At 41.4% G+C, this 15,417-nt stretch overlaps 1 protein-coding gene across 2 annotated transcripts; it reads left to right on the top strand.

The window, feature by feature from the left end:
- Positions 1 to 263: 263 nt before the first annotated feature.
- MED6 (mediator complex subunit 6) lies at positions 264 to 14,538 on the top strand. 2 transcript variants are annotated; one of them, XM_040332294.1, is made up of 8 exons: positions 264 to 373; positions 596 to 755; positions 2,810 to 2,901; positions 4,367 to 4,449; positions 5,358 to 5,466; positions 7,673 to 7,788; positions 9,911 to 9,938; positions 13,989 to 14,538. In XM_040332294.1, exons 1-8 carry the CDS (start codon positions 352 to 354, stop codon positions 14,117 to 14,119), a joined length of 741 nt encoding a protein of 246 aa, XP_040188228.1. In that variant the 5' UTR covers positions 264 to 351; the 3' UTR covers positions 14,120 to 14,538. The 2 variants fall into 2 exon arrangements, with proteins under 2 accessions (XP_040188228.1, XP_040188227.1); XM_040332293.1 differs by lacking the exon at positions 264 to 373 and adding an exon at positions 489 to 531.
- Positions 14,539 to 15,417: the final 879 nt, after the last annotated feature.

Genomic DNA, 15,417 nt, shown 5'->3' with positions numbered 1-15,417 from the left:
ATCGCTGGGAACAACTGTGAGCTGGAAAGATTTGCTTTCTATTATCACCATTTACCTTGCTACCAATTCATCCTCCGCCCTGCAGAGGGCGCTCAACTTTTATCATCTTGTTATCCTAAACTGGCGGGGCCTGTGTGATTGGCGCGCACTCAAACACTAGAGGTGTAGCACTGCTCTAGTTTCCGTCTGCTACGTGTTACTCAGCCAGCAAATGAGGAAGGAGATTGACGTTTACTAGCCAATGACAAACGATCGCCGACAAAATGAACGCATACTCACCGGAAATAGACTACTCTGTAGGTTTCTGTTGCGGTCCGGTATCCGGAAGTTGTATTATCTGTGTGTTTCAGCATGGCGGCTGTGGACATAAGAGGTGGGTATTGTGTTTCTGATAATAGAGCATATAATACATTGTATAGTTCTGTTATTAGCGGAGTACAGGTTTGGGGAGGCATGGTGTGTGTGCTGTGCGGGGAGCAGTGAGCCCCCCCACACTGCCTGTGATGGAAAGCCCCCATAAGGAATACACAGGTAATGACTGAACTTCCACATTCTGTCTGATGTAAACTCTGATATTTGTGATTTCTGTTTGTAGATAATTTGCTGGGCATCTCCTGGGTGGACAGCGCCTGGATCCCCATACTGAACAATGTCACTGTCTTGGATTACTTCTCCGAAAGAAGCAACCCCTTCTATGACCGGACGTGTAACAATGAGGTGGTGAAGATGCAGAGGCTGACCCTGGACCATCTGAAGTAAGCTGGCTGTGTAGGATTTGGAGGATTTGGTGTCAGATGTGTATACAATGCCCTATATATTATAACCTGGTCACCTTTTTTAAGGGCCCCACCCCCACATATATACATGTACAAATGTAAACAAATGCGTTGGGTCGCCTACGCATTAAAACATTAAGTGCGATACATCTTGCATATCGCCACGCAGAAGCTGGCTCCTAGATTCAAAGCAAATCCCTGGTCTCCATCCTCAAACTGCTACATCTGCAGGGCAGCTTGTACAGCAGACTTGCTGGTCAGATCACCAGGTGCAAATAAAGGAAAGCATGCATAAAAAAAGAAAACACCTGTATAAAATAAATGGTAAGCTGCAATATAATCATTTTTGTTCTTTTGGGTTTTATACTGCTTTAGGCCAGATCTTCACTGCAGCATCACTCCCCTCCCCCAGTCTGCACCCCTCTCCACCCCTGGTCTGCACACACCATCACGTGTGTGTGAAGATGTGCCGCAGGGTTCTCCAGGTGTTTTGTGTTTATCAGCGACCTCTGGCATGGTGGACACACTGGTGATCTTGGTGCATGCACACAGTTTAGACATAGTGGGCATTGTAGAGATCCATGGCATCTGCCTGGATCTTGCCACGTGCAAGGGCCTGGTTATACATGTGTCTTGTCCAATGTCCTTGATAAAATGCTGCCTCTTTGGATATGTGACAATGCAGTGAAGGGAAGGGGGAGGGAGGGGTGAGGACACAAGGTTAGAAGGAGGAAGTGTGCTTTGCAGCACAAAGAGCGATGTACCATACAGAAATATATAATCTTTTTCCCAGTTCTGTAAGAGTGAGGGGGATGGAATCGGAAGGGCATAAGCTGTTATAATGGATTAAATTCAACTTTAAACCTGAACTCCAGGTATGATTTCTATTGCATAGTTGCATTGCTCCTGCTTGGACTAATGAAAATATACCTGCGGGACCATTAGGGAAGCTGAGAATCAATGTAGTAGTCAGTAAGGATGAGCTCCGGCGTGTTCGCATAGAACACGTGCAGAGCCCGCCAGGAAGTGTGCATGGCGCTGTGCTAATCACAGTCAGGGAGACATTGTCCCGATGCTCGGCTGCAGGGATCGTGAAATGTCTCCCTGGCTGTTATTAGCGCAGCGCCGTGCTCACTTCCTGGTGGGCTCTGCACGTGTTCTATGCGAACACGCCAGAGCTCATCCTTAGTAGTCAGCACCACTACAGTAATCGCTGCATAGTGGAATACACACTGCCTTTTCTGAATATCTGGTTATGTGACCTGTTAGAGAAAGTTTGCCTCACTTCTGGTACCATGATGCCCATTTAATTGGCACAGGAAGGCAAGAACAGCAGTTTAAATAATAATAATAATAAAAAAAAAGAATGCAGTTGTAACTATACTAAACATATGTTTTGTCTTTGTCCCCATTATGGAGTTTTTCCCGTCTCTTCCAGTCCTGAAGAAGAGTGAAAGGAAATCTCCCCAATAGGGACACGGCCTGCAATATTTATCCTATATTTAAGATGAAATTAGGTATTCTCTATAGCAGGGATCTCAAACTGGCGGTCCTCCAGTTGTTGTGAAATTACATGAGACATTGCAAGGCTGACACTCACAAGCATGACTCCTTCAAGCAGAGGCATGATGGGACTTGTAGTTCTGCAGCAGCTGGAGGGCCGCCAGTTTAAGGCCCCTGCTCTAGAGTTTGACTTTAATTTATTTTATGATGATGTTATGATGTCGACAGTTGCAAACTGAGAAATGCAAATCCCATTTGTTGAGTTGTGATGCCCCATTTAGACTACTGCTGTATTTGCATGCATTGTCCATTCATTTATATATGGCCTGTAAAAACGCAGCAAGAGGTCTAAAAATTCACACCTCAGCGCACCGCAATGCAGGGTTTGTGTTGGGGTGGTTTCTACAATGGGGCCCCCAAAATACTTAGTGTTAGCATACAGTTTTTGAGTGTTAAATGCCTCTGATGAAGTTGCATATATATATTTGATCCATGTTGCTTCTGTTTCTAATAATTTTTCTGTGTTTTAGTCAGATGACTGGTGTGGAATATATTTTGTTACACGCACAAGAGCCTATATTGTTCATCATCAGAAAACAACAGAGGCAGTCTCCCACACAGGGTGAGTACAGCATGGTCTGTGTGTGTTGGCTTCTTATACCATTCATTTAATGTTACTTCGTCATTTTAGGAAGGCCAAATTTATACTTTTAAATGGCTAATCTGTAAAACCGGGAAGAGAGAAGAAAGGTGAAGGTGTTGCAGCCCAACTCTGGGTTCATGACACGAGGAATCCTTGTTTGGGCGGGATGAAGTGTGATTTTTGTGGGCATGCGATTCATGTTAGTCAGCAGTCCCCAACCTTTTTGGCACCAGGGACCGGTTTCATGGCAGCCAATTCTCCGGGGGGGGTATTCACGGAGTTGGTCCTCAGCCCCCCTTTACAACACAGTACCTCCTTTATACCAGTGTTCTCAGTTTCCCTTTTCATCACAGCCCCCCTTTACATTAATGTAACAGGGACTGCTTTGTAAAGGGGGCAATGTAATGGGGAGCTATGATGCACAGGAGGCACTGTAATGCAAAGGGGCTGTGATATAAAGGGGACTGCACTGTAATGATTAAAGTACCCGATTACAATGCAGCCCCCTTTTATATTACAGTGCCCCTAGCAAGTACAGCTTCCTCCATCACAGTGCCTCTGCAGTCTGCCCCTCCCCCATGAGACTTTCCCATTCTAATGTCTGCCTCCCCCACACATGACTCGTACCTTTTTGGCAGGGCAGAGGCTGTGATCATTCCGTGTGTCGTCTCCCAGCTCCCCCGCCTGCCCTCACAATGTCATCCTATCAGCAGGGCAGGGGGCAGGAGGAGCTCTCCATTCTGATCTGAAGCTCCTGCCTTTCCCTGTCCTGCTGATTGGATCACGTTGTTGGCCGGGTGGGTGGAGGAGTCGGATGAGGACAAATAGGCATGGCTGCACAATTAGGAGGTGAGCGACGACCGCAGTCTGTGAAAACGCTGTGTGCCGCTCATCTCTTGCTGTGCGAACTGGGCATCAGCACCGGTCTATGGCCCGGGAGTTGGGGACCCCTGATGTAATTGATATCCATTACAGCTAAGGGCTGGTTCACATCAGATAAAGTCCGGTGCATTTTTAATCTGCATTACAAATTCGAATGACCTTGGTTCACACCAACGCAGTGCAGTCAACAAAAGTAGAAAAAAAAGGGGAACGCTGCAAAATGCATAAAAAATGCACTGGAACGCACATGTCCTGAATTGAGATAAGGAAAAAGAGGGCAAAAAACGCATTTAAAAAAGTGTATGCAGGAGTTGTGGTGTGAACCGGCCCTAACACAGTAATGTAGTAGTGTAGCCAGGGTTTTAATTGTATAGATGATAATCTGACAGTTCACTGGTTGTCATGATGGCATTACTAATCGAACACTGGGAGTCTTTGCTGTAGGGCGTTATCCACTAATATTAAAATTACAGCAGCAGTAGATTTATGCATGTGTGCTAATGCATGATTTTGTTTTATTTGTTTCCTGTATTATAAAGATAATCTATCATTCTGTTTGCAGCTATACCGCTGGCTGATTATTACATCATCGCAGGAGTAATCTACCAGGCTCCAGATTTGGGATCTGTTATCAATTCCAGATTGGTAAGATCTATCTTATATTTCATTATTTATAGCCCTCATGCTCCTCATAGATTATAGATCTAAAAACAAAAGCTGCTATGAAACTTATTTGAGCATTTAATTGTTAATAAAAAGTGTTGGATATCTGTGCCTAACTGTGCAGAAAAATGCAGACAACCACAGCTCCTGTCCTACTGTTTTTGCTTTGTACATTGTGTGTGTGTGTGTGTGTGTGTGTGTGTGTGTGTGTGTGTGTGTGTGTATATATATATATATATATATATATATATATATATTATATATATATAATGTGTGTATATGTATGTGTGTGTATATATATATATATATATTATATATATATATATGTATGTGTGTAATATATATGCAAACAGACAATGTACAAAGCAAAAACAGTAGGACAGGAGCTGTGGTTATCTGTATGTTTCTGCACAGTTATAAAAAGAATAATATCTTCAGACTTTTCTGCATACAGGGTTCCCCCCCCCCCCCAAAGGCTGCTTTAGGATATTTTAGCACCAATGGCAGGCACAATCAGGGCTGCTTTCTCTACAGATCACTTGTGGCAGTCAGTGATATTTGACAAGTGGTGTACAAGTGGCTTTATTACTTTGAGTCTCTGAGCCTGAACAAATATACACCTCAGACTGTCCAATCTACATACATGTAGCCTTTCTAAAGGAGGCCCACAATGGCACACTTTTTTTTAAATATATTTGGGAAGATTAAAAATGTACAGCAGATTCATCATAAAATGTTACAAAGGTGAACCAAGGCTTTAAGTGATTTCAGTAGCGTGACTTGGGGCTTAAGATTAAAAGTATAACTTTGTGTCGTGTATGATGTTATTTAATCTATGATTGTAAATTTAGTATTTAATCTGTAAAGTAAAGTCTACGTTGATCTTTCAGCTGACTGCAGTTCATGGGATCCAGTCTGCATTTGATGAAGCCATGTCTTACTGCCGCTACCATCCTTCTAAAGGCTACTGGTGGCATTTCAAAGACCAGGAAGAGCGAGGTACGCTACTATTCCTATCCATTTATATGCCTTGTGATACCAGAAAGTTTGTTTCTTACAAATATGTAGAAATGGAACACCTTGTTGCCTTTCAGTAATAACATTCATATATATGTGTGCGCACTGCGCTAATGAAAAACGTCTGTTTGTGCTGCCACTTAATATTCAATAAACATGCAAATGAGGTGAAACAACTGTCAATGTGAAAAAGACAAATAATTCCACAGTAGCATACTAATTAATCTACAAATTTCCTAAATATTAACATTGTGACATAATGAACATAAAAAAATATATAAAACGTGTCCATATAGCATATCTCAAAAACATATGCTACAACATATGCAAATCAATATGGTAATACAGTCCAACTTAAAGTGATAAAACAATAGTGAAACAAAATCTCATGGATCCACCAAAGTTTGGACTTTTATGGAGCACCGTGCACTTTGGAGATTTTATTGAAGCACATACTATATATGGTTGTGAACACTAATTGTTTGAACACTATTCTTTTTCTCAACACAATATAGTGCACATATTGATATTTTTTCTATTAATTTAATTTTTAAGGTGTTTTTTATTCATCTAATTGATGGTACTTTTTTCACGTATTAATTATTTATTGTTTGCGCTGGATTTTATCACGTTATTATTGTCAATATTTTTTCACATATATTATTTGGTCATTGACTGAAAAATTTATTTTTAGTCATCTATTTTTGGATTCCATTATATTCACAATCTCCATCCCACACATCATGGTTGATGTATGGTGGGATATAAGGAAATAGGAGTGGAACACGTTTAATTGGATACACTGGTCTTACTTCACACATTGCTGTGCGTTTATGTGTAATATATTTTATCGTTTATTCCTATTGGTAAGCGCCATTACACCCCCTATTTTACAATTGATCTTCGGTGTGAGCACCTTTTAGTAGTGGCTGCTGCTCTTTATAGTATTTTACTTAGTGTTTTATTTAACTTTATCATCCTATTATTCATTTTTAGAGTTTTAGTGCCTTTGGTTAGTTTTGGTTTTGCGCATTAGTTCCCCCCGTTTACATATATATGTATATATCTATCCATTTTTTTCGCATGTGGGTGGATCTGTAAACCTTCTATTGTTGCCACTCAACTACATAAAAGAGAGAGATATTTAGTGTATATAAAAAAATAGGGTTGTCCCGATACCACTTTTTTTTTTTAAGACCGAGTACAGGTACCGATACTTTTTTTTTTTCAAGTACTCGCCGATACCGTTTCCTTTTTTTATTAATCTCATGTGACAGCGGCACATGTGTCAGTAGTTTTTTTTTTTTTTATTTACAATTTTTTTTTTTTTTTTTTCAGTGCTTTCTTTTTTTTTTAAAGGGGGGGGGGGAACAGTGTCAGTGTGTTTTTTTTTTTTTTTTTTTTTTTAATACAATTCATTTTTGTATTTATTGCAATTATTTTTTTTTTATCAGCCTTGTTGGGGGGCTTTGGTGAGATATCAGGGGTCTTAACAGACCTCTGACATCTCCCCTTTGAGACAGGGAAAGGGACTAGGGACACAGATTCCCCAGTCCCTTTCTCTGCAGCTTCAGCTGTGCTGAAAATGAATGGAGAAAAAAACGGCTGTTTCAGTTATGTGAATGGACAGAGTCAGTGATCACTGACTGACTCTGTACATTCGGAAAAGGTAGGAGCCGGATTTACCGGTTCCTACCTATGCTCTCCATCCTGACACATCGAGGGGGTGGGGGACGCGGCAGCACGGTGGGGGACGCGGCAGCATGGAGGGGGGACACGAAGGGAGAGAGCAGCATGGAGGGGGACAGCAGCAGAACAGAGGGGGGCTGGAGGAGGATATGGGGACAGTCAGCGATGATCGGTACTTGTAACTCCCCCACCGCACTGATCACCCTGATTGTCCAGTATCGGGTGAAGCATCGGAGCATTTGCCCGAGTACAAGTACTCGGGCAAATGCTCAGTATCGGTACCGATACTAGTATCGGTATCGGGACAACCCTAATAAAAAATGCAGGCTGACTCAACCCTTCAGCATCATCCAAAAATGCTAATAACTTTGTGGACTGATCCTTTTAATAGATGTCGTGTGTTTTTTTTTTTTCGGACTCTGAACTACGTTTTTATTTGCCTGTGAAGAATGTAGTCTGTGCTAAGAGAATGGCTAATTTTCCTTTCTTGTATTTGCAGACAAGACCAAACCAAAAGCTAAAAAGAAAGAAGAAGCCAGCTCCTTCTTCCAGAGACAGAGGGTAGATGCATTGTTACTGGAACTCAGGCAAAAGTTTCCACCAAAGGTTGTCCAGGTAAATGAAAATAGTTGGGCAGTGCACATTTTTGTTACCATGATTCCTACAGAATCTCATTTGCACTCCGTAAGTTATTTTGAAACAGTGGTGGCTATAACTTAAAGCAGATCTTTACCCATAAAAATTTGATAACAATTAATCAATGAATTAAACAAAAAAACATACATTACACTTTAATCATTATGCTACTAAAATTAGTGTGAGCTGTAAATTGCCTCCAGCATTGCTCCGATTTCCTCTTGCTGGAGGCTGCCATTTTGTTGAAGTCCAGAGCAGTAACTTCTGTATTAAACTCTTTCTATCCTTATGCCGCGTAGATACGACCATTTTTAATGGTCTAGAAAAAAACCAATGTTTTTTCAACCCAGTAATTGTTAAGCCTGCCTTGCCTACATACGATCGTGAAAAAAAAATGCTCTAGCAAAGCGCGGTGACGTACAACACATACGACGGCACTATAAAGGGGAAGTTCCATTCGGATGGCGCCACCCTTGGGGCTGCTTTTTCTGATTCGTGCTTTTCAGTCTGTTACAGTGTGACGAATGTGCTATCTCCATTACGAACGATAGTTTTACCAGAACGAGTGCTCCCGTCTCATAACTTGCTTCACGTCGTTAAAGCCCACACACGACCATTTTTTACGACGTTAAAAACGACAACGTTAAGCATGTTCTAAATTTTTAATGGCCATTTTTAACGTTGTGAAAAATGCTCTGGATTGTTTTTTAATGACATCCAATTTTTTTTTTACATTTTTCACATCGTGAAAAACTGTGTGTGTGTGTGTGTGTATGCGGCATCAGCCCCAAAACTGTCACTTTTTGCAGTTAAAATGTGTGTATTTCCAGCCTTGATCGTATGTCTTGATTCAGCTTGAGGGGAAGGCCGACCAATAGCTGACAGTGCTTGCTCATAGCAAAGGGGAGGAATTATCAGGGAAAGAAGGCACTATTCTTGTAAGTTTAATGCTTTTGTGTCTCCTTGGCAGCAGAGTTTGCTGTGTCACTTTTCCTGCTTTTCTCTTTTCTCTCTCCCTAATCTTTTTTTTATTTTCTCAGCCCAGTCTGTCATTCCCATCCCCCACTCCAGCAGCATTACACTTTTTGGCAGTCAAATGATTGGCCTTTAGTGACTCTCCGATTAACGGCACAGTGCTGAGAATACAGGAAACTGAGGTTGTGCAGAGCAGGAAGAGGATGTTTGTTACTTGATTTTAAACCGTATAGACACTAATTAAGCAGAATCTCTCCCCTGACGTCTTTAAGACCTAGAACTGAGTGATCAAACACCACTGATCACTCCGCTCTCGGTCTTCAGGCTGCAGAGAGCTGGTGGCTGTCAGTGACTGGCTCTTTGCCCCTCCACCTTCCCTTGTATACACTTTATAATGATGCCTATGGTACTACCAGTCATCTTGACAAAGAAGCGTGGCTGCTTTCTCATCCATCGCCTGCATGCTTGTGAAACGCGTTGCATTGTCTTCCTCGTCTTCTGACCATCTGCACTCCGAGCTTTACTTTGAGATTCCTCCACCCTGGCTGGCTTCTCATCTAACGGTGTTACAGTGAGCACAGCGCTCTCCCATGATGGAGTAATAGGACTGGATCGTCTACCGATGCCCCCCTCCCCTACTAGGACCTTTGTTTATGTGCCTATATATTACTTCTCAAATGTGAGTTCCCATTTATTGAAGTGCAATTAAAGTTGTCACAAATCTACACCCAGAGGCTCCTTGTCTTTTTCAGTGTTGGACTAACTTTACTGTTTAGTTTTTTTTTTTTCCCATTTATGAAAGTGTATTTAAAAAAAAAAATTGCATTTGAAATACCGCTGCGCAAATACAGTGTGACATAAAATATTGCAACAATCACCATTTTTATTCTCTAGATTCTCTGCTTAAGAAAAAAAAAATATATATAATATGTTGGGGGTTCTAAGTAATTTTCTAGCAAAAAAATACAGATTTTTAACTTGCAAGCAACAAATGTCAGAAATAGGCTTAGTCGTGAAAGGGTTAATAACAGTGAAGACAAGAGTTTTATTATCGTAGTATTGCAAGGAAAAACTTGGAAAATACTGATTTATTCTTTAACTTTATTTTTTTCTTTCCATATTGCAGCAAAAACCTGGCGAGAAACCAGTCCCAGGTAAGTGAAAACCTAACATAGCATATTATGTGGCTTCTCAAATCTGAGTCCGTGGACATTGTCCCATTTGGAACTAAGATGTGCAAGTGGGAGAATTAGTTGAGGTGCGCCAGCACTGTTGCAAAAGTTTACCGTGCCTTGAAAAAGTATTCATACCCCTTGAAATTTTCCACATTTTGTCCTATTACAACCAAAATCCTAAATGTATTTTATTGGGATTTTATGTGATGGACCAACACAAAGTGGCACATAATTGTGAAGTGGAAGGAAAATGATTTTTAATTTTTTTTACATATAAATATCTGAATAGCGTGGTGTTAATTAGCATAAATTGGAGTAAATTGAGTCCACCTGTGTGTAATTTAATCTCAGTATAAATATAGCTGTTAGAGAACCTTAGTGAACAAACAACATTATGAAGGCCAACAAACACACCAGACAGGTCAGGGATAAAGTTGTGGAGAAGTTAAAAGCAGGGTTAGGCTATATAAAAAAAAATAAAGAAATTTAACCCAAGCTTTGAACATCTCTTGGAGCACTGTTCAATCCATTATCGGAAAATGCAGAGTATGGCACAACTGCAAACCTACCAAGACATGGCCATCCACCTAGACTGACAGGCTGGGCAAGGAGAGCGTTAATCGGAGAAGCAGACAATAAGGACCATAGTAACCCTGGAGGAGCTGCAGAGATCCACAGCTCAGGTGGGAGAATCTGACCACAGGACAACTATTAGTCGTGCACTCCACAAATCTGGCCTTTATGGAAGACTGGCAAGAAGAAAGATATTGTTGAAACCAAATTTGAAATTTTTGGCCTAAAAGCAAGGCCAAGTACAGGGCAATCCTAGAAGAAAACCTGTTACAGTCTACAAAAGACTTGAGACTGGAGCGGGGGGTTCACCTTCCAGCAGGACAATGACCCTAGACATACAGCCAGAGCTACAGTGGAATGTTTTAGATCAAAGCATATTCATGTGTTGAATGGCCCAGTCAAAGTCCAGACGTAATCCAATTGAGAATCTGTGGCAAGACTTGAAAATTGCTGTTCAGACGTTCTCCATCCAGTATCGCAGAGCTCAAGCTATTTTGCAAAATGTCACTCTCTTTAGATGTGGAAAGCTGGTAGAGACATCCCCAAAAAGACTTGCAGCTGTAATTGCAGTAAAAGGTGGTTCTACAAAGTATTGACTCCGGGGGGCTGAATACAAATGCACGCCACACTTTTTTCAGATTTATTTGTAAAGAATTTTGAAAACATTTATCATTTTCCTTCCACTTCACCAGCCCTCAAAAAATCCAGTCGCCTGCTCACATTTTGCGAGTGGGTTTTGAGGGCTGGTGAGGAAGGGCTGCCTGGGAGTCGGGGGGGGTTGAGCAACCCGTCAGCCTGTGTCAAATGGCAGTCCTTCTCCCAGCGATCACTTGTTCCCCCGCCGCTCGCTGTCAGATACAGCCCCGCCCCCTGGTTCCCGGGACTTTGACAGATCACCCATCACTGGGATTGGATGGGTGATCTGTCTATCAAAGTTCCCACGGACCAGAGGGCGGGGCTGTATATGACGTTGTGCGGCGGGAACACGGCTATTGAAATGAAAGCTGTTATCACTGTGTCCTCCCCCCCCCCCCCCCCCACCCCTGCTGCGCTCTGAACACCTGGGCGGCTCTCCTGTTCCTCTCCTTGGCTGCACAGGTAGGCTGCATTGGTGGGCACAAGGCTGCATTGGTGGGCACAAGGCTGCATGGTGGACACAAGACTGCATTGGTGGGCACTGAGCACTCGGCTGCATTGGTGGGCACAAGGCTGCATGGTGGACACGCAGCCTGTATTGGTGGGCACGGATACAGTTGTTGTTAATATTTATTTTAATAACTTAATTCTGCATAATACATTTGAGTGTAATTTTATGAGAGCGTGTTTAGGTGCGGAATTGGGGGCGGGTGGACTGGGTGGGACAACTGGCGGCGAGTAACCCTTGAGGCCTGGCTAGTAGCTCAGGACTTGACATTTTGAGCCCTGCACTTCACAATTATATGGCATTTTGTTTTGGTCTATAACATAAAATCCCAATAAAATGCATTTACGGTTTTGTGGTAATATGACAAAATGTGGAACATTTTCAAGGGGTGTGAAAACTTTTTCAAGGCAATGTATTTACTCAGACAGGATGTGATCTGTGACAGTTCTGGGATCTCAAAGAGATAAACAAATATCCATGGCACCACCATCAAACTTCACCAATATGTGTATATAATGTCTGTACTAATGGAGACATATCTGGGATTATGATTTTTCTGCAGGATGCTAAAGTACAGTTTTGCTTTCTGGGAAAAAAAAAAAAAATCCGATTGTGGAAGGAGTTCTGTAAGTCATACAAGAATTTCTTGTGTCTTTATTTACATCAGGGACAGAGACATACAGTCTGAATAAAGATCAACTAGAATATATTGCTAGCGCTTAAAGTGATGCTAAATACACACTGTTTAATTTACACTGTCCCTTATTTTTCTGTATATGGATGATGGTACTGTAATTATTAAAAAAACATCCAAGTACCTTTTTTTTTTTTTTTTTTTTTCTTTCCTCTCCTTATCAATATACAGCTGTCACATGACCCAGCTCTTTCCCAGCCTGTCTGGGGGGGGGGGGGCGGTGTCAGGAGAAGCTTCTAGTCCTCTGCTGGGATTCTAGGTGTCAGATGAGGTTTAATGTTGATAAATGTCAATTTATGCACTTGGGGGCTAAGAATATGCATGCATCATACATATTAGGGGGGAGTACAACTGGGAGGGGTATTAATGGTGGAGAAGGATCTGGGGGTTTTGGCAGATCATAAGCTCAATAATGGCATGCAATGCCAAGCTGCAGTTTCCAGAGCGAGCAAAGTCCTTTCTTGTATTAAAGTGTTTGTAAACCCTTTACAACCACTTTAACCTACATGTAAGCCTAGATTAAGGCTTACCTGTAGGTGCTTGAAATATCTTCTAAACCTTCACAGTTTAGGAGATATTTACCAAAATCACGGGCACCGCTGTCTACGGCGCATTCACTTCCAATCACAGTGCCGGAGCGGTGATACCTGGAAGTAACCCCCAGGCAAGATGTCGGCTGCCCCAGCGTTGGAAGAGGATGGCTGCGGGGGCTTCAATCGGAGGTGAGTATTACATAATGAGCTAGTATGCTATGCATACTAGCTCATTATGCCTTTGTCTTGCAGGTGGGGTGTTTTTTTTTTTTTTTTAACTTGGTTTACTTCCTCTTTAAAAGAGGTATGGACTCCAGAGAAATATATCATTAGTAAGACCTCATCTGGAATATACAGTTCAGTTTTGGGCATCAAAAAGGATATCAGGAACTGGAGAAAGTGCAGAGAAGGGCAACCATACTAATAAGAGGCATGGAGGAGCTTGGTGATGAGGAAAGATTAGAGGATTTGAATTTCTTCTCTCGAGAAGAGATTAAGGGAGGATGTGATCAACATGTACAAATATATAAGAGGTACATATAGTGAACTTGGTGATGAGTTATTAATTTTAAGGTCATCAGAGGACAAGGGGGCACTATTTGCATCTAGAGGAAAAGAGATCCAATCTCTGAATACGGAAAGGTTTCTTCAGTTAGAGCTGTGAAAATGTGGAATAGACTCCCTCAAGAACTGATTATGGCCAACTCAGTAGATTGCTTTAAAAAAAGGCCTGGATTCTTTCCTAAATGTACATAAAAGAAAAAAAAAATTCCACTGCTGTAGCAAATCAGGCTTTGCTGGGGTTTATCGACTTCCTCTGGATCAACTGTGGGTATATGGATTGTGTGATAAAAAAAAAAAAAAAAAAAAAATTCTCTTTTATTGGTTAAACTAGATGGACTTTTTTTTTTTTTTCAACCAAACTATATAACTATGCTGCTGGTCACAACATCCTCTCTATGTTCTAACTGATGTACATGAGAAAGTTAAAACACTTGTACTATTGCTAACTAGACTTTTACTTTGTATGTTTTTCACATGCTTCTACATAAAGATATTTTATACTAGTATTTTTTCGTTTCTAGTTGAACAGATAAAGAAAGAACAAGAGCCACCAGCTGAGGTTGTGGTAAAACAAGAAGAAAAAGAACCGGTTAAGCCTTCTCAAGGAACTACCCCCAAAGGTCCACCGGAGAAGAGAATGAGGTTACAATAGAAGCTGACTTCAGACTTCTTAAAGAACTCCCCTTATATATAGGTTGTCTTCATGGGCATATGAAGCATATTTTGAAGGGCCGCAAAGGAGTTCTGAAGAAACTAGCTGATGATATATCACAAATAACCACGTCCAGTGACTTATGGACTGACCGCACTCTGTCAAGGAGGACATTTTTTTCATATCCTGTGGGATCAGCTGCGGCAGAATGCGAGAAGAAAAAAAAAATGTAAATAGATGTGTATATTGTCAGTGTTACTTATGGATAAATGTCTTCTCTGCATCTTTTTTTAAGAGGGCGAGGGGGCAGAGTTCATCAAGTGGGTTTTGTTTTTGTATGTGGCAAACTATAAACAAGTCATTTATAACTTTATACGTTGCTTAATAATACCATAGTAAAGTTATTTTATTTTGTGGCATTTCCTTTTGAATCAGCGATATTAGTCCACGTCTTCGGAAGAACAAAAGACAATTTATATAAACAGAGTATTGTGAGCCATGCAAGCGCAAATACAGCTAGATCTGATTTTACAGTACTTGCATCTATCTATTAATATTTTTCCACCCAGTTCTGAGATTTACTCACGGTACATCCTGACCTGATTTTTCTCTTCTGTCGTTCAGTTACAATTCCAGGTCTCCTCCTCCAGCCTGTGACTGAGCAGCAAAAGGAGAAGCGTCACCCTGGGGACCTTACCTCTCTGTCACTCTGCTCTCTCCTCTCCTAAGCATGCACTTTGCACTGTTGTACAACTTAATGGCTCCTTGTGCTGCTTCCTCTTCCCATGTTAGAGTTCTGCTGTACAGGCACTGCAGGAGGCTGATTTCAAGTTAAAGTGCTTGCATTTTAGAATGCAGAGGGTTCAGAACACCTGACAGGTTTTTAGTGCAAATCTTCCTAATGGAGAAAACACTATTTGTGCTGGTGACCATTATCGCCGTAGTGAAAGAAAATTACATATGTTTGAGTCACCCGAACAGGAAAATTGGGGAAATCTTCAAATGGGGGACAATAAATCTGAGTCTGGTGACAAGCTGGCATTTCCTTCACTTTGGAGGGATTTCCCGATGTGGCTATGGGACAGGAGGCAAAGGGAAATTTCCCCAGTGGCCTAAAATACTCACAGGTAATACTCTCCCTTACTCTTTCCAAAATGGAAAAAAATGTTTTGCCTTTTAGTTTTAACTTATATATAATTTATGCAACAGAATAGGACTTGAATGGGTGTCAGCAGCTGAAGTACACCTCTGTTTTAGTAAACAATATATTGCACAGGAGGGTAGGGAAAATAGCCACA

Source organism: Rana temporaria, chromosome 13, assembly GCF_905171775.1.
Source record: "Rana temporaria chromosome 13, aRanTem1.1, whole genome shotgun sequence".
Taxonomy (NCBI): domain Eukaryota; kingdom Metazoa; phylum Chordata; class Amphibia; order Anura; family Ranidae; genus Rana; species Rana temporaria.
The sequence above is the reverse complement of the archived record's forward strand: the minus strand, read 5'-3'. Positions and strand labels throughout refer to the sequence as shown.

Excerpts from the sequence above, each read along its gene's own strand:
- MED6 (XM_040332293.1), top strand. The coding sequence starts at position 504 with ATGGAAAGCCCCCATAAGGAATACACAG. Across the intron at positions 5,467-7,672 it reads CAAAGACCAGGAAGAGCGAG|ACAAGACCAAACCAAAAGCT; the intron begins GTACGCTACTAT and ends TTGTATTTGCAG. Across the intron at positions 7,789-9,910 it reads TTCCACCAAAGGTTGTCCAG|CAAAAACCTGGCGAGAAACC; the intron begins GTAAATGAAAAT and ends TCCATATTGCAG.